Source organism: Malus sylvestris, chromosome 11 (genome assembly GCF_916048215.2).
Source record: "Malus sylvestris chromosome 11, drMalSylv7.2, whole genome shotgun sequence".
Classification (NCBI taxonomy): domain Eukaryota; kingdom Viridiplantae; phylum Streptophyta; class Magnoliopsida; order Rosales; family Rosaceae; genus Malus; species Malus sylvestris.
This window is the reverse complement of record NC_062270.1, coordinates 8,667,401-8,692,631: the sequence shown is the minus strand read 5'-3', so window position 1 is coordinate 8,692,631 and position 25,231 is coordinate 8,667,401. Positions and strand designations below refer to the sequence as shown.

The window sequence follows — 25,231 nt, the reverse complement described above, 5'->3', positions numbered from 1 at the left end:
CTGCAGCACCGGGCATCTTCTCCAATGCTCACACCCAGTATGGTTGGAATTTGCGACCCGCGGCCCTTTGGGCCTCTTCTCGGCCTAAACCTAAAACCTAGCATCAGTTTTGGGCTTGCATGCTGTAGCCCATAACAGTTTTATTGGCCCAACCGTTTTCCCTGGGCCTGCAAAAGAAAAAAAAAAAAATTTGGGCTTGCCTGAAGCGGCCCATATAAAAAAAATATTGTTTTTGGGCTTGCCTGTAGTAGCCTATTTCCCTGGCCGGTCTTCGCCATGGGCCTGCAGTCCCACCCGAGACACCCCAGCCTAATTTTTGGGCCTGGGCTACATGGTCCAACATTTTTTTAGCCCACCATGTGGGCTTATGCCTTCTTTTGGACCCCAAGTTTATTCGCCTAATTATTTTAGGCCCAATGGGTTTTATATTTTTTCACCCACACTTTAAATTTTCCCCGAAGTTCAACTAATTAATTCAATTATAATTATAGACCTAAAGTTCTATTTTTGCATAGTCTTGTTGCATATTTTTGTGTATATATTTGTGTTTGCCTGCATGAACATATGAACCTGAAGTTCATAATTATTTCGAAACCTAAAGTTTCTTAAAAACATGCCTTGTTTGAAAACCTGAAGTTTTCACTTAAAAACATCACCCATGAAAACCCGAAGTTTTTTCATGCAAAATTAAACCAATAATGTCTATTAGAACCTGTATGTTCTACTCCTATGTGAATAGATTGATTTTTTTTTATCCATTACACTAATCACATCTTGTCCATCTATTTTGTGATAAGAACATGTCGAATTTGAACAAACTCGACTTCATCGCTTTGGAGGTCTCTAGTGAAGAAACTACCTCAAGTGGGTCCAAGATGTGAAGCTCCACCTCATTGCAAAGAACTTGTGTCCCGCCATTGAAAAAGAGACGAACAACCCTGTTGGTAAAGCTAAAAAAGCCACTGCTATGATCTTCATCCGAAGATATATCCATGATGCCTTGCAAACTGAGTATCTTGTTGAGGAGGATCCACGTGCACTATGGATCGCTTTGGCTGATCGTTTTGATCACCAAAAGAACATATTCTTGCCTAAAGCAAGACATGGCTGGCATCATTTGCGCTTCCAAGACTTTAAGTCTGTGAATGAATATAATTATGAAGTTTGACGAAATTGATCACTTCTCAAGTTTTGTAATGAAACTTTGACCGATCTCATGGAGAAGACCTATCCGACTTTCTCTACATCTAATATTGTCCTGCAGCAACAATATAGAGCTCAAAAGTTCACTAAGTTCTTAAATTTGATCTTTGTTTTACTTCTCGCTGAAAAGCAGAACCAACTGTTGATGAAGAATCATCAAGCTCGACCTACTTCGACGATTACTGTGTTTGAAGCACCTTATAGCACAAACCAACGCCCAAAACGCCAAAAGAGGCGTGCTAGGGGCAGCCAGAAGCCACCCCATGAAAGTTAACAAAGTCAATGTCTATGCAAGGGAGGAAACAAAGCCCAGAAGCGCCCAAACCTCGTTCCCAAGGCCCCAAACTTCAAGAATAAGGGCAAAGCACCTGAAACCATAGATGCGGATATGTGATATCGTTGTGGTTCAAAGGACCATTGGTCCTGTATTTGCCGAGCTCCCCATAAGGTTGTAGCTGAATATCATTCTCGTCCTAAGAGGTTTGAATCAAACTTCGTGCAAGTGGACGAACCAGAGACTACAAAGATGGAGGTTTCTAACTTTCAAAAGGATACCACCCCTATGGAGTATTAGAATCTTAGACACAGACTTATTTTTTAGTTGAAATAAGACAATGCGGCCGAATTCCACCTAATGGCCGAACCCCCCTTTGTTTTTGGTTGATTTTTGAACAATTTTCCTTTATGTTTGGATTATTTGTTGGTGATTTGGTTTTTTTTTGGATATTAAGTTTTTAATTAATTACCATCCTTGAATAAATGAAATTATTTTGAATTGATATTTGTTTTTAGAACTTTTATGCATGTGACCGATTCAAATTAATTTTTCATTTTAGGTATGACTAGTGGGGAAGTTAGTTGTCTAGCAGATAGTGCAACCACGCACACTATTTTGCGTGAACACATCTATTTCACTAACTTCATACCTAAGAATGCACATCTGACAACCCTCTCAGGCCCATCTACCCTGATAGAAGGATACGGTAAGGCACGTATAATGAGACATTTTATTCTCTACATTCCGGAAGAAAGTTGTTGAGTTTCAAGGACATTAGACATAAAAATTACCACGCTGAAACCCACGTAGAAAACGAAGTTGAATTTTTGTGCATAACTTCTTACGAATATTTTCAAAAGCGTATTCTAGAGAAGATGAAGTGTATCTCAAGTGGTCTGTTTACTACGACCATACGCCCCATAGAATGCCACTATGTGGCCGGCCTTACTATTGGGACCGCGCACAAAATTACACTTTGGCATGATCGTTTAGGACATCCTGGACGAATAGCGATGCGCCGTATCCTCAAATCATCAGACGGGTATCCACTAACCCGAAGTTTAGGTTTGATCCAAGGAATCACATGTCAAACATGTTATATGGGAAAGCTTATTACTAAGCCTTCTTCTGACAAGATTCTTTCGAATCCTCCCATTTTTCTACAATGAATTCAGGGGGACATTTGTGGACCGATTCACCCTCCATGCGGACCATTTAGATACTTTATGGTTTTGGTTGACGCTTCCACACAGTGGTCACATGTGTGCTTGTTGTCCACAAGGAACGCTACATTCTCCAAATTGTTGGCTCAGGTTATCAAGTTCAAGGCTCACCATTCTGATTATCCAATCAAATCTATTAGATTGGATAATGCTAGAGAATTCACATATAAAACTTTTGATGACTATTGCATGTCAGTTGGGGTTGAAGTTGAACATTATGTACCCCATGTTTACACCCAGAATGGCCTGGCAGATGCTTTCATTAAGCACTTACAAATGATTGCTCGATCGTTGGTCATACATACCAAGATCCCATCGCTGCTTGAGACTATGCAATATTGCACGTAGCGAAATTGGTTCGCTTGAGGCCTGTTGCGACACAACCATTTAATGTCATTTAGTTGGTTACCAGATACGAACCCGACATATCGCATCTGCTCGTTTTTTGTTATGCGGTATATGTGTTGATCCGCCCTTATAGACAAAAATGGGGCATCAACGAATGATGATAATCTATGTCGAATATGATTCTCCTTCGATTATTCATTACTTAAAACCTTTGACAGGCAATATGTTTACCGCTCGTTTCGCAGATTGTCATTTCTATGAGATAATTTTCCCGTCGTTAGGGAGAGATAAGAATGTCAATGTTCCTGAAGAACGACACGAATTATCGTGGATGACTTTCACTTTGTCTTATTTAGATCTCTGGACCGCTCAGTCTAAATTTGAAGTGCAGCGCATATTAGATCTCCAGAGCATAGCTCAAAGCATGCCAGATGCCTTCACTAATCTAGCGCGTGTGGCAAGATCACATATTCCAGCTGCGAATACGCCCCAAATGTCGGCTTCCCTCCTGAAGGCCCGAGACGCCAATCTTAGTGATCCACGTACATTAGTGGCTAGCCAATCATCTGCCCCTACCTAAAAACGTGGCAGACCCCTTAGTTCAAAGGATTCACACCCCCGGAAGAGGAAACCCACGACACAAAGTCTTAAAGAACCTACCGTGAATCAGACTATCGTTTACTCATTCTATCCAACTCATGAAGAAATTCTAGATTATGGAAGCGTCATTGAAGAGACGAATCCTCATCCCGAGAATCGTGAGATTTCGATCTATTATGCTAGCTTAGATGATGTGTGGTGTAGAAATGAGATGATTATCGACGATGCATTGGCATATGCAGTAGCTACTGAGATCATGTTGAGCAATGACATTGAACCACGTTATGTTGATAAATGTCGACGTAGAACTAATTGGTCAAACTAGAAACAAGCAATCCAAGTTGAACTCGATTCGTTTGCAAAACGTAAGGTGTTTAGACCTGTAGCTCATACTCTTCCACATGTGAAGCATGTTGGCTACAAGTGGGTTTTCGTTCAGAAGCGTAATGAGAAAAACGAAATTGTGCATTATAAAGCTCGTCTTGTTGCACAAGGCTTCTCACAATGCCTCGGGATTGACTATGACGAAACTTATTCACCCGTTATGGATGTGATTACTTTTCGCTACCTTATCAGTTTGGTAGTTTCTGAAAAACTGAGTATGCAGCTGATGAACGTAGTAACCGCAAATCTCTATGAGGATCTTGATACAGAAATTTATATGAAAGTTCCCGAATGACTTACATTAACTGGCTCAAATATTTCCAAATCCTGGAACACGTTCTCAATTCAGCTGAGGCGTTCACTATATGGTTTGAAACAATCTGGAAGAATATGGTATAACCATCTGAGTAAGTATTTAACTAGTCAGGGATATGTGAACAACAAACTATGTCCTTATGTGTTCATTAAGAAGTCACATTCTGGATTTGCGATTGTTGCAGTATATGTCGATGACATGAACCTCATCGGAACTCTTAAAGAGCTCGCGAGAACTGCCGAGCACCTGAAGTCAGAATTTGAGATGAAAGATCTAAGTAAGACTCGATACTATCTCGGCCTCGAGATAGAGCATTGTTCGGATGGAATCCTAGTACATCAATCGAACTACACCCATAAGGTGTTGCACCGCTTTAATGAGGATAAAGCGAAGCCTTCGAGTATTCCTATGTTCGTTTGATCGCTAGATGCAAAATGAGATCCCTTTTGTCCGAATGAGGATGATGAAGAGATTTTGGAGCCTGAAGTTCCTTATCTAAGTGTGATAGGCGCTTTATTGTACTTAGTTCAATGCACTGGACCCGACATCTCCTTCGTTGTTAATATTTTGGCAAGATATAGTAATGTATCAGCACGCAGACACTGGACTGGCATGAAAGACATCTTCCGTTACCTTAAGGGTACTACGGATTTGGGCTTATTCTATCCCTATGAATCCTCAAGTGATGACGCACCCTTTGCTTCTCAAGTCGATTCTCACCTTGTTAGTTATGCCGATGCAGGATACTTATCTGATCCGCACAAGATGCATTCTCAAACGGGTTATGTCTTTACCGTATGAGGCACCGTAATCTCTTGGAGGTCAACTAAACAGACCTTAGTTGCCACTTCGTCTAACCATGCTGAAATTCTCGCCTTACATGAAGCAACTCGGGAATGATTTTGGTTGAGAGCAGTTGTGGACCATATTCGAAGCTCCTGCAATCTTTATCCCACCGTTGATGTCCCAACGACGATCTTTGAAGACAATGTAGTATGCATCAAACAACTCAAGAAGGGTTATATCAAAGGAGACAACACCAAGCACATTGCGCCGAAGTTTTTTTTTCTTTTCTTTTTTTCAAATCAACAACAAGAGCATTAGAAGATTGAAGTCACATAAATCCATTCACAAGACAATTTGGCCGACCTCTTCACCAAATCATTGCCGAAGACGACGCTTCAGAAGCTTGTGTCAAACTCAAAAGGAGTATCTTGAAGATACTTGTTTGATCTTAATGTACTCTTTTTCTCTATGATTAGGAGCATTTTTTCCCCTGGGTTTTTGCTACCTAACTAGGTTTTAACGAGGCACCCACCTTGGGCTGGTCATATCCCTGATGACGTCCCGTAGACGTTTCTTTTGACTTTGCTTTTCTCACGCATTTTTCCTTAGACTATGGATTTTGTCCCTACTCGGATTTTTGCCATAGCCTTAGGGTTTTTTTAGTGAGACTTACTTACTTATGCAAGTTCCTACCTTATTGAGAATAAACGTTGTTCCTTGGAATCAGTGACAATGAGTCAACTTCCTCAACTTCTACATGATGCTAAATCTACCTTGAGTATTTACACACTCAAGGGGAAGTGTTATAAACATTCCTAGTTTAAGTGTGATCATGTAAATCCTAGATTAGATTTGATTCTAGTTATCTTTTCCAATTACATCTTATATTCCTTGGGGATGAAGGAATATCTTCTCTCCTTTTGCTACTATAAATAAAGACACTATGTATGAGGGATAAATAAAGGTACTATGTATGAGGAATAACATACACATTCCCCTACAATTATACAAACACATCTCTCTCAATCTCTCTACCCTTTTCGCCGGCCCCTTTAACCTTGTCAGATAAAATAAACTACAACATAACAAAATAATATTACTCTTTATTAATTTTATTTAAATATTTTTTTTTTTAATACCAATTGATGGGGCAATTTATTATGCGGTGGACATGTACTCGGATAATTACTGTCTATTGCTTTTGCTCAATAGCCCGGACAGCAATTGACATAGTAAGTTGGAGTTGCTCTCAGACAATGATGAATTGATGATGAGGATGTACAGCTCGGTAGGCAACAATAATAAGTTGTGTGACTGAATACATCATATAGGATGAGGTTGCCCCAAATACAAGGATTAAAACATATATGATGATGTACACCAATGATATTGTACTATCTTCTTCATTAGTCTTCGTCTTCCCAGCATTACAAGCAACTGCCCACATCGATTAACCATAAAAATGGGGTGCAATATCATGATCGTGTCTCCTGGTCCTCACAATGGTAACTAAATCCCACTCCTTTGGCAGAGCTAACATGGTGAATTGGTTGCAATTGATCCCAACAATTTAAATTATCTCCGTTTTAATTTTGGGTAAATTACATTTTACACTTTCAAATTTGTGTGCAATTGCATCTTCATATATTTTAAAATATTGCAATGTCATACACAAACTTACAATTTATTCTTGTGTCATAGATCCATTAATCAATTTGTTTGTATGATCGTTAAGTGATGATTTGACGTACTTAGAACTCACATTTATGCTGATGTGAATGTCAAAATTTTGTCACAAGGAAAAACAATTTAGGAAGAAAATCAATTTAGAAAGAAAATAAATTAAAACAAATAACATAAAATATAAAAAAAGGTGGACCACCCCTTCAATCCCAGCCTAACCTCCCCTGCAACCAACCACCGCCAGGCGCCAGTCCTCACCTCTTCCCCGATTCGTTGACCTTCTTCAAGCTCCAGGTGGGGCCTCTGTCATGTTGGGGTGTTTTCTGCTTCTGGGTTTTCTTAATGTATTTCACCCTATAATTTTTATATGACCCTATACTAGCTGAGGCAAACAAAATAGAGAGACCATTTTTTAAATTGAAACATACCAAAATTATAACCTTTCCAAAATAGAGAAGTTTTTAGTGATTAATATTGTGAAGAATTCACATTATATGATAAATCAATGGTTGAATGATAATTTGGTTGTATACAATGAGAAATGTATTTCATTTTACTGATAATTATGTTGTGATACGACATTTCTATAGCATGAGAACATGTGATGGACAATTAATTATAAATGAAAGTATGATTAATTTTTAGAAGCTTCTTGTTCATGACTTGTTTGTACCTGAATTTACAATTCCAGTCTTAATTGATTATAAGTTTTAATCTAGCGGTCCAAATGTTCATATTAAATCACACAGCCATGACTTAAGTGATTCAAATTATTTTCATTTCGTATTAAGGTGATGCCCGCAATCAAGGCCGCCCTGTTCGCAGTGGTAGAGCCATGATTTTACGTGAGGAGAGGCCTCATGTAAATGTTAAAAAAAAAAGATAGTATTTACAAGAAAGTATAATACATGCCTGGAGTTTGAGCTAATTAAATTTTTTTAGGCACTAAATACTTTTTCATGTTGAAATTAACCTTCCAATATCTAGTTAATATAGAGAGTAGTTAAATTAAAGATGATCAAATCAATTAAAAACGCTAGGAAGACATGTTTTTAGGCCATATTTTGGATACCACATAATGTGATGTTTAATGATTAGATTTCTTCTTTATTGATTTAAAGTACTAGTTCAACCATTAACAACTATATCATCACGAGTTCTCGAAAGATGGCTCAAGGAGATGGTCACACTGTACCCAAGTTAATATAGAATAAATTGGCAAATTTTATTAGTTTGAGGACTGATTTTCCTAAAAATATAGTTTAAAGACCTAATTTTCACTAAAGGTAATAATTGAGGGACTAAATTGACAATTCACCCTATTTTAACTATTGATGAATAATTTAAGAGTTTTGTATGAACTAATTAAAAGAAGTATACTACTAATTTTAAAAAATATATATAATACTAAATATTATATTTGGTTGAAAGAGTGAGGGTAGGCCTTGGCCTATACTGGCCTATTAGTGCCTCCGCCCCTGCCTGTCTGGTTGAAAAGAGGAAAACATGACCCATTATTGTAAATTTCTAACTCCGCCATTGACTTTAAATACATCCAAATGAGAAACAAACTAATAGATCAAGGGCATAATTCCAGGCTTTAAAACACAGTTATTTCTATTTTAGCACATTCTTGTTTACTTAAATTTTTTAATTATCTTTTAATTAATTTATACAATTTAAATTGCTGGCATAAACATGGGTATGCAATGAGAGAAATGATACATGCAGAAGTCCATGGATTACAATTTTAATGTACTAACTGTACATACATTAAAAATGATCTTTGCTGGTTATAAAAAAAATTCTTAGTAACCACTAACCAGACACATACAAAACCATTAGCCATTAGAGCAAGTCCACCGGAGTGGTTTTTGCCCAGCACCCTGTCCAAATAACAAGTCGAGGGTCAGGGAACTCACTCCAGCCGGTCGGGCTACCTGGCACACAGACCATGCCAGTCAACAGACCAGCCCATTTTTGACAGACCCAAGAGCCGGCATATTTGGCTGGCGCGTGGACTGCACGCTCGCTTGGCAACGAATAGGAAACAAGCCGGCAGTGGGTGTCAGCTTGTTGTCAGCCCACTTTTGCTGCAGCAACGTGGCTTGCTTAGAGCCGTTGGATTTCCAACGGCTAGTTTTTCTAGACCGTTGGATTTCCAACGGTAACAAAAATTTAAATTTTACTTTTAAACTGGACCGTTCGATCACAGATCAACGGTCTATGTTTTATCCCAACAAAAAAGAAAAAAAAGGGTCCAACGGTCAGATTTATGACCGTTGGCCACGTGGCCGATCCTGGGCTCTTGGATTTGAATATTTTTCAAATCCAACGGTCCAGATTAATTAACTACATTAAAATTAATTAAAAAATATAAAAAAATACATAAATTTTTTTTTAAAAATACAGTAAAATTTTTAAAAAGTTATTTTTTTTCTATAAATATCTATCCGAAATTAAAACTATTTTATTTTTTATTCTTTTAGAAAAAATTTAAAAATATTTTAAATGGGCTGGGTGCCAGCGCATTTTGTAGGGGTGGAGATCGTTTGTGCCAACGTATTTTTTCACTGGATGTCAGCGCATTTTTTTAGGGGTGGAGATGCATTGGCCTATTACTGTTCATTGGAGTCTGTTACTGTTCATTGGAGTCTGTTACTGTTCACTGAAGTAGATAAATGGGCTAAGTGCTGGCACAAAGTCTTTAGTGGTGGACTTGTTCTTAGTTCCATCTGCATCCTCTATTGATATTGGAAGAAATCTCAAATTTGAACATTGATTTCCACTGCCTACCTACCTACAAAAAGACTTTGATTGATGGGGGTCTCACATCTTGATCACTTGCGCTTCCGATAGAGTGTTTTCCAAGTTATATATTTCAACAAATACTTGAGCGACTTTAAGCTCTGGTTTTGTAAAACAAATGTTGTTGGGGAATTATGCAGATTCCATAACGTTTATACAAACTGAAGTGTGCATGGTGTGGTCTTTTTAAGACTTGGATTGTTGGAGTGGGTGGGAGAAGTTGTCATCGACTAATTACTTGCACAGAGGATAAATTCCGACCCGGCTTCTCTGCCCTCCCAATTTCCATACTTTCATCCCCTCCTATTTTGTGCGGTCACAGTTAAACCACGTCAACATTTTATATTGATTTTTTTTATAGAGATAATAAGACAAAAAACAATAATAATATAAAATATTGACATGGCTTAACCGTGACCGCACAAATAGAAGGGGATAAAAATGTATGAAAACTAAGAGGGCAGAGAAACCAGGTCCGATAAATTCCAGCTGACTCAAAAGTCAAAGACAGAATTTCTAATGATAACTGCGGTCAAGAATGTCTTCTTATTTATTTATTCTATTTATTTTTCTTCCAATGAATCATAAATTTTAATACACAAGCAGAAGGATGACTCGGGTACCGTCTTCATGAGCAGTAAAATTGAAAACCTACAAGAGGGTCACTACAAGGTTTTTTTTGACCAGAAGTTAAGAAAAGTACGTGGAATTAGAACGAGTATTCGCAACGGATCTTAAAACCGTACATATGAAAAGTTAGTTTGAAAATAACACTAGAAAGAGCATGCAAAAACAATTAATTGCTTATCGATTCCTCGAAGACTTGTATCCGAATTAATAGTTTGATAGTATCGTCATATTTGCAGATTGTTCGTTCATGGATAGATAAACAGTTTATTATTTCAATATTTATATTTTGTAAAATTAATTCAAATCTACATCTTGCATTACTATGTACTTAGTAGCAACAATGTTATTTAAACACACAAATTTAATCACATTCTAAAAAACTGATCACGTTGCAAAAATATTGTCAATTAGATCATAAGCTATTGTATGTGACACCTACTTGTACTAGAGGGTTCATCAATAGTGTGATTAATTTTGTGAGTCTAAATAACATTATTTTAATGGCAACACTATTTTTTTTTCACAGTAGATTATATGTCATGATGCCATTACAATTTGCTCACTAAACACTACTTTCTTTTTCTTCACCAACACCATCATGACTTTATTGAGCAAGATTATGTTAAATCCATCCATACGAGTTTAGTGGTATATATTTCTGCTTTGTTTGAAAATGGTACCGAATTCACACCCTCTCATCATATAATCAGGATTGTTAAAATACAACCGAATATGAAAGACTAAAATAGAACTAGTCCACTAAACTTGGATTGTAAATTTTATATGGAGGAGGATTCTCTTTTTTCCTAATCTCTCTTTCATTCCCTCTCCTTCTAGTCTCTCTCAAAAAGCAAAATGTGATGGGGTGAGAGAAGAGAATGAGAATACGATCGAGGGAAAGAATCCTACTCCATTTTATATAAGGAACTTTAACGAAAAGCTCCAGGTAATGTTCACTTTAACAAAAAAATCATATTTTTACACTAAAAAGTTAATCATGGTACTATTTACTTTCCCTTTATTTTGTTCTTATCTTTAAAACTCAAAGTTTTCAAGTTTTTTTCATTAATTTTCATTTTTATATATGAGGCTTCCTTCGTGCATTTCCATCCATTTTGGATCTAGGATTAGACTTGGGAAATATCATTCATTTAAATAGTAAACTGACAGATACTATTCACTCTCCACACATTGTGAATAGTGACAATTACAATGATTTATTTATTTCTAATTTACAATTCAATTATTTAATTATGGGTAAATTACATAGTAACCCCTTAGGTTTGAGGTCTATTACAACCTCATACAACATCTTTAAAACATTTCACTTTCATACCTTAAGTACTATTTTATTTCAAAATAATACATCTGTTACATTTTCTATCCATGGATTTGTTAAATGCTGACGTGGCTGCCACATATATGCCACATGGCTGCAAAATGTCTGCCATGTGGCAAATAAAATATTTTTTTAATTTTTTTTTAAAACCTGAATTTTCTCAACAAAAAAAAAACCCACATCTGCAAGAAGAAGATGAATAGGGAGGAAGAAAGAAAAAGAAAAATAAAATTGTCCTCCCCCCCAGTGGCCCAGAAGAAGAAGAAGAAGAAGAAAAAAAAAATTGTCCCTAACCCCCCCAACCCTAGCGACACAGAAGAAGAAGAAGAAGAGGAGGAAGAAGAAGAAGAAGAGGAGGAAGAAGAAGAAGAAGAAGAAGAGGGAGGAAGAAAAGAAAAAAAAAATTTGTCCCTCCCCCCCCCCCCCAGCGACACACCTCCGGTCCCCCCTCCTGGCCCGGCGACCCTCCTCCCTATTCTTATTTTTCTCTTTCTTTTTCTTCTTATCGCACCTCTCCCGGCCCAGCGACCCACCTCCGGTCCCCCATCCCGGCCCGGCGACCCTCCTCCCTCTTCTTCTTTTTCTCTTTCTTCTTCTTCTCGTCGTACCCCCCGCCCAACGACCCACCTCCGGTCCCCCCCCCCCCCCAACCTGGTGACCTTCCTCCCTCTTCTTCTTTTTCTCCTTCTTCTTCTTCTAGTCGCAGATGTGGGTTTCGTTTCAATTTTTTTTTCTTCTCTTCTTCTTCCTCTTCTTCTGGGTCACTGGGGGGGGGGGACAATTTTTTTTCTTTTTCTTTCTTCCTCCCTCTTCTTCTTCTTCTTCTTCTTGCAGATGTGGGTTTCAATTTTTTTTTTTGAGAAAATTTTGGTTTTTTTTTTTGCCACGTGACTGACATTTGGCAGCTATGTGGCACAAATGTGGCAGCCACGTCAGCATTTAACGGATTAATGGATGAAAAATCTAACGAATGTATTATATTGAAATAAAATAGTACTTGAGATATGAAAGTGAAATGTTTTAAAGTTGTTGTATGGAGTTATAATAGATCTCAAAACCTGAGGGGCTACTGTGTAATTTACCTTTTAATTATTGAACATATGAGATTAATTTAGAATATGTGACTACACTTGTGCCATGTGTCCATGTTTATCAATATTTTTTATTTTTATTTTTGTAATTTTTTACGTTTTTAAAATTTATTATTACGAAAAATAATAAAAACCATTGGATTAAAGTAAGAATTTGTAATAGAGGTCTGAGATTTGGCCATGTGTCAAATCGAAGTCCGAGACCGTTGTGGTGGGACCCATGCAACATAATCTGTCGCGCCACTCTTTGAGCTGGGAGCGTGTGGTGCACACACCTGGCAAAAAAAAACTTAAAAGGCACTCGCTGACATCAGCGCCAAGGATTTTGACTTGGACTCAAAATGGACATGGCTGATGAGCCTTGGTGATCCAAAAATAGGGCGGAGGTGTGTTTTCAGTTGGATTTGGAATCTAGCCACGTCAATTGTGAGTGGAAGTGCTCTTAAGGCCTTAACCTTTGTTTCTTTTCTTTGCACGTAGGTTGGTCGACAAGCATGAATAGTTGGGGGTCATTTGACAACAAGCCTTCACACATCTAAAACCCTACTTTTGGTCTTGGATCGACGGAAATACTTCTTGATTTTTCACATCTCCTTTTATCTGTGTTTCTGGTAATGATTGCTCCCTCACTGTGTCAAGTAGAGCCTTGCAATTGTGGTCACTCTTTCGCTCTGTCAAGTACAACTTTTTGTAACGGTTAGGGCTCATTGCTTCGAATATTTCAAAGTTGAGGTGGGTAGTTTTTTTATATTTGCGCTTGGTAAAAGACTATGAGGAGGAGGCTCAACATTAGTGGAGGTAACTCATAAGAAGGCTTATTTGTCAACGATTGCAAGGTCATCAAAGGGTGGTGCTGTCTTTTCCTTGTGGTAACTTTACGTTAGTTCTCCGACTTGCAAGGTTTTGTCCTCATGAGTGTTATCTGTCATGTTGATTGCATTTTGGTCTCCGTGGTTGAGGAATTATATTGTATTTCTGATTTGTTTAATTGTCAATTTGTGCTGTTTCTTTTGGCATGTGTGACCTCTTAGTTTGCTCAAAAGATCGATCTAAAAATCACGTTTGTCATATCTAATGTAAGTTCTTGACCATTCTTAATAAAGTTTCTTTTAATTAAAAAAAAAAGATTAATGTCAAATTATGCAAAATGATCAAAATGGTTAACGATTTAAATCAAGGATAAAAATTGGTAAAATTCAAAACACCAAAATAAAAATTTGAGCAAAGCACAAGGACCAAAATCGTATTTAATCCTTGGTAATATCATGCTCTAAAACGTATACCATTGTTCTAATTGCATACACATATGATATGATATATAATCTTTGGCTAACTTCCACTAATCTGTCATGTTTTGCATACATAGAAGTAATTAACCAATTAACAAGAGTTAGATGCAATATTTAATTGATGAACAAGGCTTGGGATGGTGTCATGGTAGCTATATACTATAGCGTATCATCAAGGTTGACCAAAAGCTGAGCCTAAATATTGATTACTATCTGTACGTTATGCAGATGGTTGTGACACCTTTGTGAATTGAGCAGCTCGATGTGTCTAATCACGAGCTAGCTAGTTTATTATGAGGAAATAAACTTAGACACGGTGCTGTATTATTAATATAAAACATAACAGTAACAGTATATTCGTACGTAACGTATAAGTTATTTTCTTCTTTCGTGCTCTATTGCTCCAATCCCTCATTTCCCAGGCTATCTGCCCTCGAAGATTCCACCAGAACCATATCTAATGGGGCCACTTCAAGATTCGAACCACACACCTTTGCACAAACCTGATTTTCTTTGACCACAGAGTGAGATGAACAGTCTGATAATTGAAGTGAGAGACAGAGAGAGACAGAGAGAAACATACCCTTCTCGTCGGATTCTTCAATTACATTTGTTTATCGTACATGGTGTGATTAATTTTTATCAGATATTATTTATATTCAATTTTAAATAAAAAAATTTATAATAATTTATGACCATACAATATATGATAAACAGATATAATTGAAGAATTTCCTAAAAACTGGATATGACGAGGATCCTCGTGAGAGATACCCCATGGGGCTGAAGGGAAGGAAAGGATCATATCATCATATGATCTGCATTTATGAAGCTGTTGCTAGTTTTCTGCTACGTCTCAGAGCTTGCAATAATGATGACCACATCATACATTGTACAATTAACACGGGTTCTGTTCAATATTTTCTACACACAGCAAGTCAGCAACTACCAAGTCCACAAGGCAGCTTTTGCACACACACACACACACACTCACATATATATATATATATATATATATTCTTGTGTTTTTACTATTCCATATATACCTTCTGCATTAATCTACAGCTCGTTGCTGGTTACTTCTGCCTTCTGAAACTAACAATCAAAAGGAAATGGTAGCGAGCTAGCTACAAGTTCTTGATGACTATAAATTTCATAATCCCAGTTGATTTTTTTCTTGGTTTTGATTAACAATCATTAATGCATGTAGGGGCTCACTTGTTACTCTCTCAGTCTCAGAAATGCTACTGCTTGTGATCATAAGGCTTCTCCTTTTAACCTTTTAGGCACATGCATGCAAGCAGTTAAAACAAGCCATCAAAATGGATATCTTTGGGGAAGATTTACCTATACCCCTTGGTATGTGGTTAGTCTCTTTCTTATCTTAGAGATCAGAACCTGACATACAACAATTATCTTCTTTTGTTACAACATTCATTATGTAATATCATTGTCGACCTAGTAGCACATCGCTTTTCTCCTATCCTAATTCTCACAAGAAAATTCGATAATAAATAACTAAAAACTATTTTAATAATAATTTCGTACTTAGTTTTTATATTTTCTTTTTAAACTGAAAACTTGTTTAATAACTTTTTTTTTCTATTAAAAAAAATGAAAGCTAAATTATGAAACTCAAGAAAATAGCTTTTAGTATTTTTTTTTCATTTTTTAATTTTCAAAGTAACCAAACAAGTTTTCATTTATCAAATTTTTTTTTAAATGAATACAAAAATTAAAAAAATTAAACAAAAAGTTACAACTAGCCCTAAAAAATAAAACACAAGCACCAAATGATAAAATTGAAAAAGAAAGACTGAAAATAACTGGAATCAAAGTTTAGATTCATCATGTAAATTTAAAAAACTTGACTTAAAAAAATAAAAAAACATGCACCAATATTATTTACTGGTAATGCTAAAAAGACCAAAATTTTAAACCTAATTTTGTAAACCAAATGATGTAATTGTTGATGATTGGTTTATTACTTAAATGTTGATTAACGCGCTTATTTCTTATTGGTAACACATCATTTGATTTTAAAATTTAGTTTTAAACTTTTGGTCTACTTAGCATTATCCTTATTATTATTGTCATAAGTAATGCTAGGGATACTAAATTGGTAAACCAAATTTTATAAACTAAATGACATGGAAATTGATGATTGAATTATGATTTAAGTGTTGATAAACGTGCTCATTCCTATTGGTAACACATTATTTAATTTGTAAATTTTGTTTACAAAATTAATCTCCTTAACATTACCAATTGTCACTGTTAAATTGGTGACGCAAACTTGGTATTTTACATGATGAATGAAATATGCATGTTGATGATGGATGAAGCACCACAAATTTATTATGCAGCAGCGTCACGAACTTCAAAGAAGGAGCGATTCTTGACGACGATGTCGTACATCTGGAAGGACTTGAGGTTGGCAAAATTCTTGGGGAGCGAGATGAGATGGACTGAGTTCTCGGAGCGGTGGAACTGGAGGAGGTCAGGCCGACACGAGTTGGGATAGCGAGTCCAGCCCAGTTCAGTGAGTCGCTGCTCGAGTTCGGGGTAGGAGCGGATGACCTGGTTGGTTGGGAGGTAGACCAAGACTCTGGGCCGAGCACCAGGTGCGGTGGCTGTGCCCGGATTCTGCGGCTCTTTTTGCTCAAACGACTCCCGAGTTGGGTTCGTGATCAGCCGAACGACGCCGTGTTCGTCAAATATCCACACTCCGGACATTGTTGTGTGTAACGGGACTGGTGAAGATATTGAAGGCAATGTGAGACAGGGAGAGTAGAAGAGGAAGTATGGTTGGTCAGGAGAAAGTATGGTTATGTCTTTTGTAGGGAAAGTATGTAAAACCCTATTCTACGAGAAATTTTTAGTTGTGACAGGAACACGGATGGTACATCATGTGTTTTTATGTAAGTGATGAAAAATTTTAATTTTTAAGTTATTAACCTTTTATCACACATATATAACCCACCATTTATATAAGGACACGTGATGTACCATTTCGTGTGACGATCACACTGAAAAATGTCATATTCTACTTATAGCTAGCCGAAGGACAACCAATAGTAATAAATGATTTCAAAATTGTCAGCGGTGATGCTACGGAAATCACCTTCAACACATTTTTCTAACAGAGTGGGGTTTACAAGTAAGTCTCATATCTATTAGAAATATGATATAGATGTGGTTTACAAAAATATGTTCTTCCTGGTATTTTTAAATTATTTGGCATCTTTGCTTCGAGTTGTGGGATTGATATTGGTTTAGCTTCTAGACATACTGTTAAGATGCCTAGCAGAAACTCTCTCTCCCTCCCTCTTTGTTTGATAAACTTTTCTTTCTCCCTCTAAGATTTAATTCTCTTATTTGTTGTATTTGTTGTATATGTTGTAACTAGGGCTGCGTAAGGACCTATTTATGAGAGTTTTAACGAAACATTTTTGGTACTGTTCATTTTTAACGAAAAATCACATTTTTATATTTTCTATGGTACTATTCACTACACCTTTATTTGTTTTTTTTTTCATTAAAACTAAAGTTTTTGTTTTTGAATTTTTCGTTAGTTTTCCTCCAATTTATATGAGATTATTTCTTGCCCTCCAAGTAAGAATATGAATGTTTGCTTAGATTGACCTTTAACTTTAAGTAATTAGATTACAATTCCAATAAGAAATCAGAGCTAAAAGCAAGATCAAAATAAATAAAAATGATAGAATTGCTATATCTCAGTTGTAAGTTGTAACCCAACATGGAAGAACCGGTGGGCAATATAGAAAACAAGAAGTATTTATTAAAGTAATTTAGTAAAAATAAAAAATAAACTCGCTTATGAAAGTCTTTCTCTCATTTGATGTGTGTGAGTTAAAACAGTTGTGATACGGATGTAGAACCCGTCTTTTAACCAAGAACTTAAAATTTTCTTTATGTAAATTAAAGTAATTTATTAGTGCTCGTGTAACATTGTAATAAAAAAAATGAAAACTAACGAAAACTTCAAAAAACTTTAGTTTTAATGAAAAATGACAAATAAATGAGTAGTGAATAGTATAAAAAAAAGATAAAAATGTGATTTTTCGTTAAAAGTGAACAATACTAAAATTATTTCGTTAAAACTCCCTAAAAAGAATGGTAAAAACATGATTCTGCCGCGCGTCATTATCACTTTTACTTATCACTAAAAGCAAAGCAAATAAAGATATTTTGGAATGTGCAATTTCAAAATAGTGCCCGTTTGCTTTTTTGGAGCTATTTCTTCCTTTTTCAAAAGTTTTAAGTTGCTATAGTGTTTGGTTAGCTCTAGTGGGAGAAAGTCGAAATAAAGCTTGAGTTAAAAGTAGTAAAAATGCTGCTTTTAAGTGTATTTAGAAGTAATTTTAAAATGATTGAAATCACTTTTAATAGAAGTGTTTTTGAAACCAATTCTTAGTAAAAATGCAAATGAATCATGAAAAAACACTTGAAGTGTTTTTAGAACCCAAAAACACTTTTAGTCATTTTAAAAGTGGAGTATGATTCTCTCCCTTCCTATTTATACAGAGAAAGACAAAAAAGAAAGTGAGAGAGGACGGGAGGGAAAGGGAGGGAATTAAGAAGGAAGAAAATCCTACTCCTTTAAAAGTACTTCCAAATGAGTCATTTGTTAGTGCGTTTATGTGCAAATCAAAAATCTGAAAGAGGCGCTATGAACTTTAATGAAATCTCAAAATCTTCATCAAGTATTTATCAAATATAGCCAAAAATTAACTCTTAATTTCAAAAATGTCACTTTTTATAAAAACTTTCAAATATATCCAAAATTTCACTTAAATAGACATAAATACCCTCAAATTTAAGAATTAAATATGTGAAACCCCGCCCTAAACTAATTGTAATTTCATTTAATGGGAATTATGAAATACCTTTGTGTCCCCTATCCACTACCTAATCCGGTTTCTTTTTGGGATTTCCTCATAACTCTCATCATCTCATTGCCTGCCGTGTGGCACACCCATCTCATATCTCCTTCTCTCTTTTTCTCTCTTCTCCCCCGAGTCAACTCTCTCTTTCTCTCTCTCTCAGCTCACACACTCTCTGTCGGACCTTTCTCCCCTTCTCCTTCCCGGCGACACCCAAACACCCATACTACAAATCTTAACACCCCGACAATGACGGCAACACCACCATCATTACCGTGTTAGCTCTCTTTCTCTCTTTGTCTCTGTGGAGCATAGAGGATCTCTGGCAAGTCCGACAACTTCAAGCCCAAAATCCGGCCACTTCCCGGCCATGACGAGGGACCACGAAGGTACGAATCTCTCCCTCTAATTTCTACCTTCATTTTAATAGGTAGATCGTAAGGTTATGTGGTGAATCAATGTTAACCGGAGCTCGAGAGACTCCGGCTTTCTTCTTCGACGAGAAATGGTCATTTGACCCAAACCCGAAACCCTTAACCCAATTAACCAGGGTCTTTGGGCTGTGCCAGCTCGGGCCTACGGCCCGTTAAAACCAAACCCATTTATATAAACCTAACTTAAAAACCCTTGGGCCGGGCTTTCAAGCCTAAACCCAGTTGTGCAAACCCAGGGCCTTCGGCCTGTTGAACCCATAACCCATTTTCCCTTGGGCTGGGTTACTAGCCCAATACCCAAAGCCCAAATCCAATAGGCCCAAGCCCAGGCCCATACCTGGATCTGGCCCAGCCTAGTCGGATCCTAGGAACCCAGGTCATGCGTGGACCTACGCGTGGGCACACATAAGGCCGAGCCGGTGCCGGCGCGTGGAGCACATGCGCCGCCGACGACTTTTTCGGCAAACTTTCCGACAACCCACGGCGGCGCGTGAGGTTACTCGAGGTCCCCCATTATGTTTTTCAACATCCTGAATCCGTTTATAAAGTCCATTTCTCGAAATTCAATCATTATGATAGAGTTTTATTAATTTGACTCTTTATGTGCTTATGTACGATTATTAACTGCGATTTCGTCCTTCCTATTTCGCACGGCTCATCGATGACGGAGTATTTGTGAGTGCCCTTCTAAAATGCATGTTTTAATAGTAGAAATGCATACATGAAAAGCATGATTTAATGGTTACGTTTTATGAGTAAATTAGATTTACACTTTATGATTATCATGTTTTACTAAGAATATTTTGGAATACCATACTTTATTGAATTTATGTTCTTTGTAGTATATATAATGGATGACTATATACTATTTATGAACATGTTTTTAGATTCTTTGTAGTATATATGATGGATGACAATATACTATGAAGATGATTTGAGATATACGTACTTATGCTGGAAATATTATATTCAATGTTTTTGTACATATCTAGTGTTCACTGTCATGCCTATGGGCGTATATTCTACCTACAGGTGTATGTTCTGCCTACGGGCGTATGTCCTGCCTGCCTACGGACGTATGTTCTGCCTACGGGGCGCGTGACGGTCCTGCCTATGGGCGTATATCCTACCTACGGGTGCGTGATAGAGAGCCTTCAAACGATTATAATACCATTAGTTAGCACACTATATATGATATATGTTTTATGAAAGGTTTTTTATTTTTTATTTTTTTATTTTTATTTTTATTTTTTTATGGCATGCTAGGGTTTTCGGAAAACCTATCACATATTATGCTATTAGTTTTCATAAACTTTGGGGGTTAATATGTTGTTGAATAATTGTTTCCGTATTACATATATATCAACTTGGTTCACTCATGTTTGTTTTGCACCCCCCTCAGGACACAGAAACGAGGCTTACGATCCGAGCTACGATGCATTCCCCTACTCGTGCCATCGTGCCATCTTCTCTGCTTGTCATCACTTGTAATAGCACCTTCCAATTGTATTCTTATTTAGATGTATGCTCTAAACATGTCATGCATTATCACTATCGTTATCATTGTTGGCAGTTGAAGATTATTATATTATTTTTATAAGGTTTATGTTGGAATATTATATTGCGTAGTTTGCGCGAAATTTATATGCATGTTTCACGTGTTCTCAGCATATGCATTCATTAAATGGCATGAGTCACCCTCGAGTGTTGGCCAGCACGTGGCCATCCCGATGTCCCCCGGACATTGGGATCGGGGCATGTCAGATTGGTATCAGGGCATACTTAGGACTTCATTCTTCCATTTGGTAATCATAAGCTTTCTTGTAGCCATAATTTTTATCATTCTAAATCTTGTTTACCTCTTATCAAAATCATGGATCATGCTGGTGGGAATGTACCTCGACGACCTCGTTCTGGTCTAATGGGAGGAATTCAACAATTGACCTCCGCGCTATGAAATGTTTTTCCTGGTAGTAGCAAATCGAGTTGTACATATATGGAGATCGCTCGTAGCCACGACGTTATGAAACTTAATGTAGTTGGAGCATGTGAGGAGGCTGAGGATTAGTTGGAAAAGATGGATGACACCTTGGAGAATATGAGATGCCTAGGGTCTGAATGGGTGAATACCGCTCATTACTTCCTTCAGGGGAGCGCGAGGTATTGGTGGAAGTCAGTGACGGGTTCTCGCACCACGTCACTTTTTAATGACTTGGGCTACATTCAGAAGACTATTCAGCAAACACTTTCTAAGTCCTAGGTATCAACTGAGGAAGAGACATGAATTTCTAGATTTTCGCCAAGGCAGCTTGAGTATTACAGAGTTTGATTGCATTTTTCGGCGATTGGCGAGGCACCATGAGGGAACCTATAGGAACCAACGGGCGATGATGATTCAGCTGCATATTGCTATGAACCATGACTTTTGCGAGCTTCTGGCACCATAGAGGCATACCTCATACGAGGAAATGATTGAGGTGGCTTTGAGAATTGAACAGATGAGGTGGAATGAACTTAATCATAATCAGTCTCAAAACTAGAATCAGTTGCGGATCTAGAACTAGCCTCGGAACCAGAGTCAGCGGGGTTGTGGATTCCGATCCCGGAGTATGAGTAAGCCTTATACTTCTTCTAATTCCTTCAGCCCTTGACACTCTTAGTCATTCAAGCAACAGAGCCAGGGTCCAGGATCATTTAGTGAAGGCTCATGCAGTGAATCGGCGAGGCGATCTTTCAGCCACTTTAATCTGAGTACGGCTAATCCGGCTGAGTGTTACAGGTGGGGCGACTTTAGGTATATAGCCCAAAATTGCAGTACTTCACCTACATTTGATGATTTCGCTTTTGGTTCGAGTTACGATGGAAGAAATAACCAGAGTACCTAGAGTTACGATAGGGGTAATTATTCGACTACTCAGAGTTATGGTGGCAGTAACAACCAGAGTACTCAGATCCCCGCTCAAAGGCAACATCAGTTTTCTGGAACAGCTTCAGGTAGTCGTACTCAAAGGAACCGAGCAAGCCGCAACAGCCAAGGTCCTAGGACTCGAGGTGGCCGTAACAATGGTTTGGGACGTCAGGCTCATGGGCGTATCAATGCCATGACTTAGCAGAAGGCGGAGTAGGACCCCAGAGTTATTACTAGTACGTTACTTGTTTGTGGTAATTGGGCTCGTGTTCTGATTGATTCGGGAGCCACTTATTCTTTTATATCCTCACCATTTGCAAAGGTGGTAAACCTACAGCCTACATAACTCAGATTTGATATGTTCATCCAAATACCACCTGGAGATCTATTCTGTGCACAATGGAAGTTTAAGGACTGCCCAGTTATTGTTGAAGGGGAAATCTTGGAGGCCAATTTAATTCCTTTCAAACTTGTGGAGTTCAATGTCATCTTGGGAATGGATTGGTTGTCTAGGCACAATACCTATGTCGGATGTAGGAAGAAATTTGTGACATTTAATCAGCTTGGATGACCAGCGATCACATTTCAGGGTGAGCGACGGATCCTCCCAAATAGTATCATTTCAGCCATCCACACGACTAAGTTATTACATAAGGGTTGTGTCACGTAAGATGAACCTTCTTTATGTGCTGGAGATGTGCCAGTGGTGAATGAATTCATTGATGTATTTCCCGAGGATTTTCCAGGGTTACCACCTGCGAGGGAAATCGAATTCACGATTGATTTACTTCCAGGTACCAACCCCATTTCATTGGCACCATACCGAATAGCACTTGCTGAGTTAAAGGAATTGAAGATTCAACTTCAGAAGCTAATAGATAAAGGCTACATCCAGCCCAACACGTTTCCTTAGGGCGCTCTTGTACTGTTTTTCAGGAAGAATGATGGGTCGATAAGACTTTGCATTGACTACAAACAACTTAATCAAGTGACGGTGAAGAACCGTTATCCCCTCATTCGGATTGATGATCTGTTTGACCAACTGAGGGGTGCTTATGTGTTCTCTAAGATCGACCTTCGTTTGGGTTATCACCAGCTACTGATCTGGAATGAAGATGTACCAAATACTACCTTTCACTCTAGGTATGGACACTATGAGTTTTGTGTTATGCCTTTTGGGTTGACGAATGCACCCGCAACTTTCATGGATTTGATGAACATAGTCTTCAGACCGTATCTTGATCGGTTTGTGATTATGTTCTTGATGACATCCTGATCTACTCCAAAAGTAATGCCGAGCACATGAAGCATTTGAAGTTCATGTTAGAGAGGTTGAGAAAACATTAGCTATATGCGAAGTTCAGTAAGTGTCAATTTTGGCTAGATCAAATCAATTTCCTCGGGCATGTGGTCTCTACTGAGGGAATTAGTGTGGATCCTCAGAAGATTTCTGCAGTGTATATGTGGGAATAGTCGAGGAATGTTACTGAAGTGAGGGGTTTTCTGGGATTGGCTGGATATTATTGACGTTTTGTGCAGGATTTCTCAGCAATCGACCTATCTCTTACTAAGTTGACCCGGAATGGGGTTAAATTTGAGTGGGATGAGAGTTGTGAATGAAGCTTCCAGGAGCTTAAGCAGCGTCTTACTCACGCCCTTGTCATTGTTCTTCCTGACGATGGCGATGAGTTTGAAATTTACAGTAATACATCATTATCAAGGTTGGGTTGTGCTCTGACGCAGCATGGGAAAGTCATCGCCTATGCTTCTAGGCAGCTCAAAACTCATGAGAAAAACTACCCCACTCATGATCTGGAACTCAGAGCAGTGGTTTTTGCTCTAAAAATCTAGCGACATTACTTGTACGATGAGAAATGCCGCATCTTCACCGATCACAAGAGTTTAAAGTATGTCTTCACCCAAAATGAGCTAAATTTGAGGTAGAGAAGGTGGATGAAACTCAATACTGACTATGACTGCACTATTGAGTATCATCCTGGTCACGCAAATGTCGTAACGGACTCACTTAGCCGAAAATCCTATAGACAACTTGCCTTTCTTCGAGCTATCCATATTTCGCTATTATTTTCTCTTTGAGAGACCGGCGTTGCAGTGACACCAGATTCATAGGGATCATTGTTAGCACACTTCCAGATTAGGCATGTGTTGGTGCATTTGGTTCGGGAAGCTCATGAGCTTAACCAACAGTGTGCAGACCGAAAGGAATTGGTGCAAAATGGTTCTAGGCAAGATTTGAAAATCTAGAGAGATGAAGCATTGGTGATGGGAAATAGGTTGTTTGTGCCTAAAGACAATGAAGTGGTGAAGAAGGAAATTCTTGATGAAGCCCACATTTCGGCGTATGCCATGCATCCGGAGAGTACCAAATTGTATCACACTATCCGTCCGTTCTACTACTGGTACAGGATGAAGCGGGATATGGCAGAGTATGTAAGGAGATGCTTTATTTGCCAACAAGTGGAGGTGGACAGACATAGACCTAAAGGGCTAACGCAGAACCTTCCTATACTTACGTGGAAGTGCGAAAACATCACCATGGATTTCGTGTATGGTTTGTTGAGCACACGGTCGAGGTTTGATGGCATATGGGTAATAGTAGACCAACTCACCAAGACTGCTCACTTCATACCTGTTCGACAAACCTACACGCTGGAGAGGTTATCACGATTGTTCATTGACAATATTGTCAAGCTCCACAGGGTACCTGTTACCATTATTTCGGATAGGGATCTAAGGTTCAAGTCCAGGTTGGAGAGCTTTCAATGACGCCATGGATACTCAGTTGTTGTACAGCACTACCTATCATCCATAGACTGATAGTCAATCTGAGAGGACGATTCAAACTTTGGAGGACATGTTATGAGTGTCTGTTCTCTAATGAAAAGGTAGTTAGGATAACTATTTGCCTCTAATCGAGTTTGCCTACAACAACAGCTATCATTCTAGTGTTGGTATGGCATCGTTCGAGGTACTGTATGGGAAAA

The 25,231-nt window shown here is 37.9% G+C and overlaps 1 protein-coding gene across 1 annotated transcript; it reads right to left on the bottom strand.

The window, feature by feature from the left end:
* Positions 1-16,180: 16,180 nt before the first annotated feature.
* LOC126591215 (flowering-promoting factor 1-like) lies at positions 16,181-16,767 on the bottom strand. Its single transcript, XM_050256799.1, has one exon. The coding sequence runs from the start codon at positions 16,711-16,713 to the stop codon at positions 16,336-16,338; it is 378 nt and encodes a 125-aa protein (XP_050112756.1). The 5' UTR covers positions 16,714-16,767; the 3' UTR covers positions 16,181-16,335.
* Between the last annotated feature and the right edge of the window lie 8,464 nt (positions 16,768-25,231).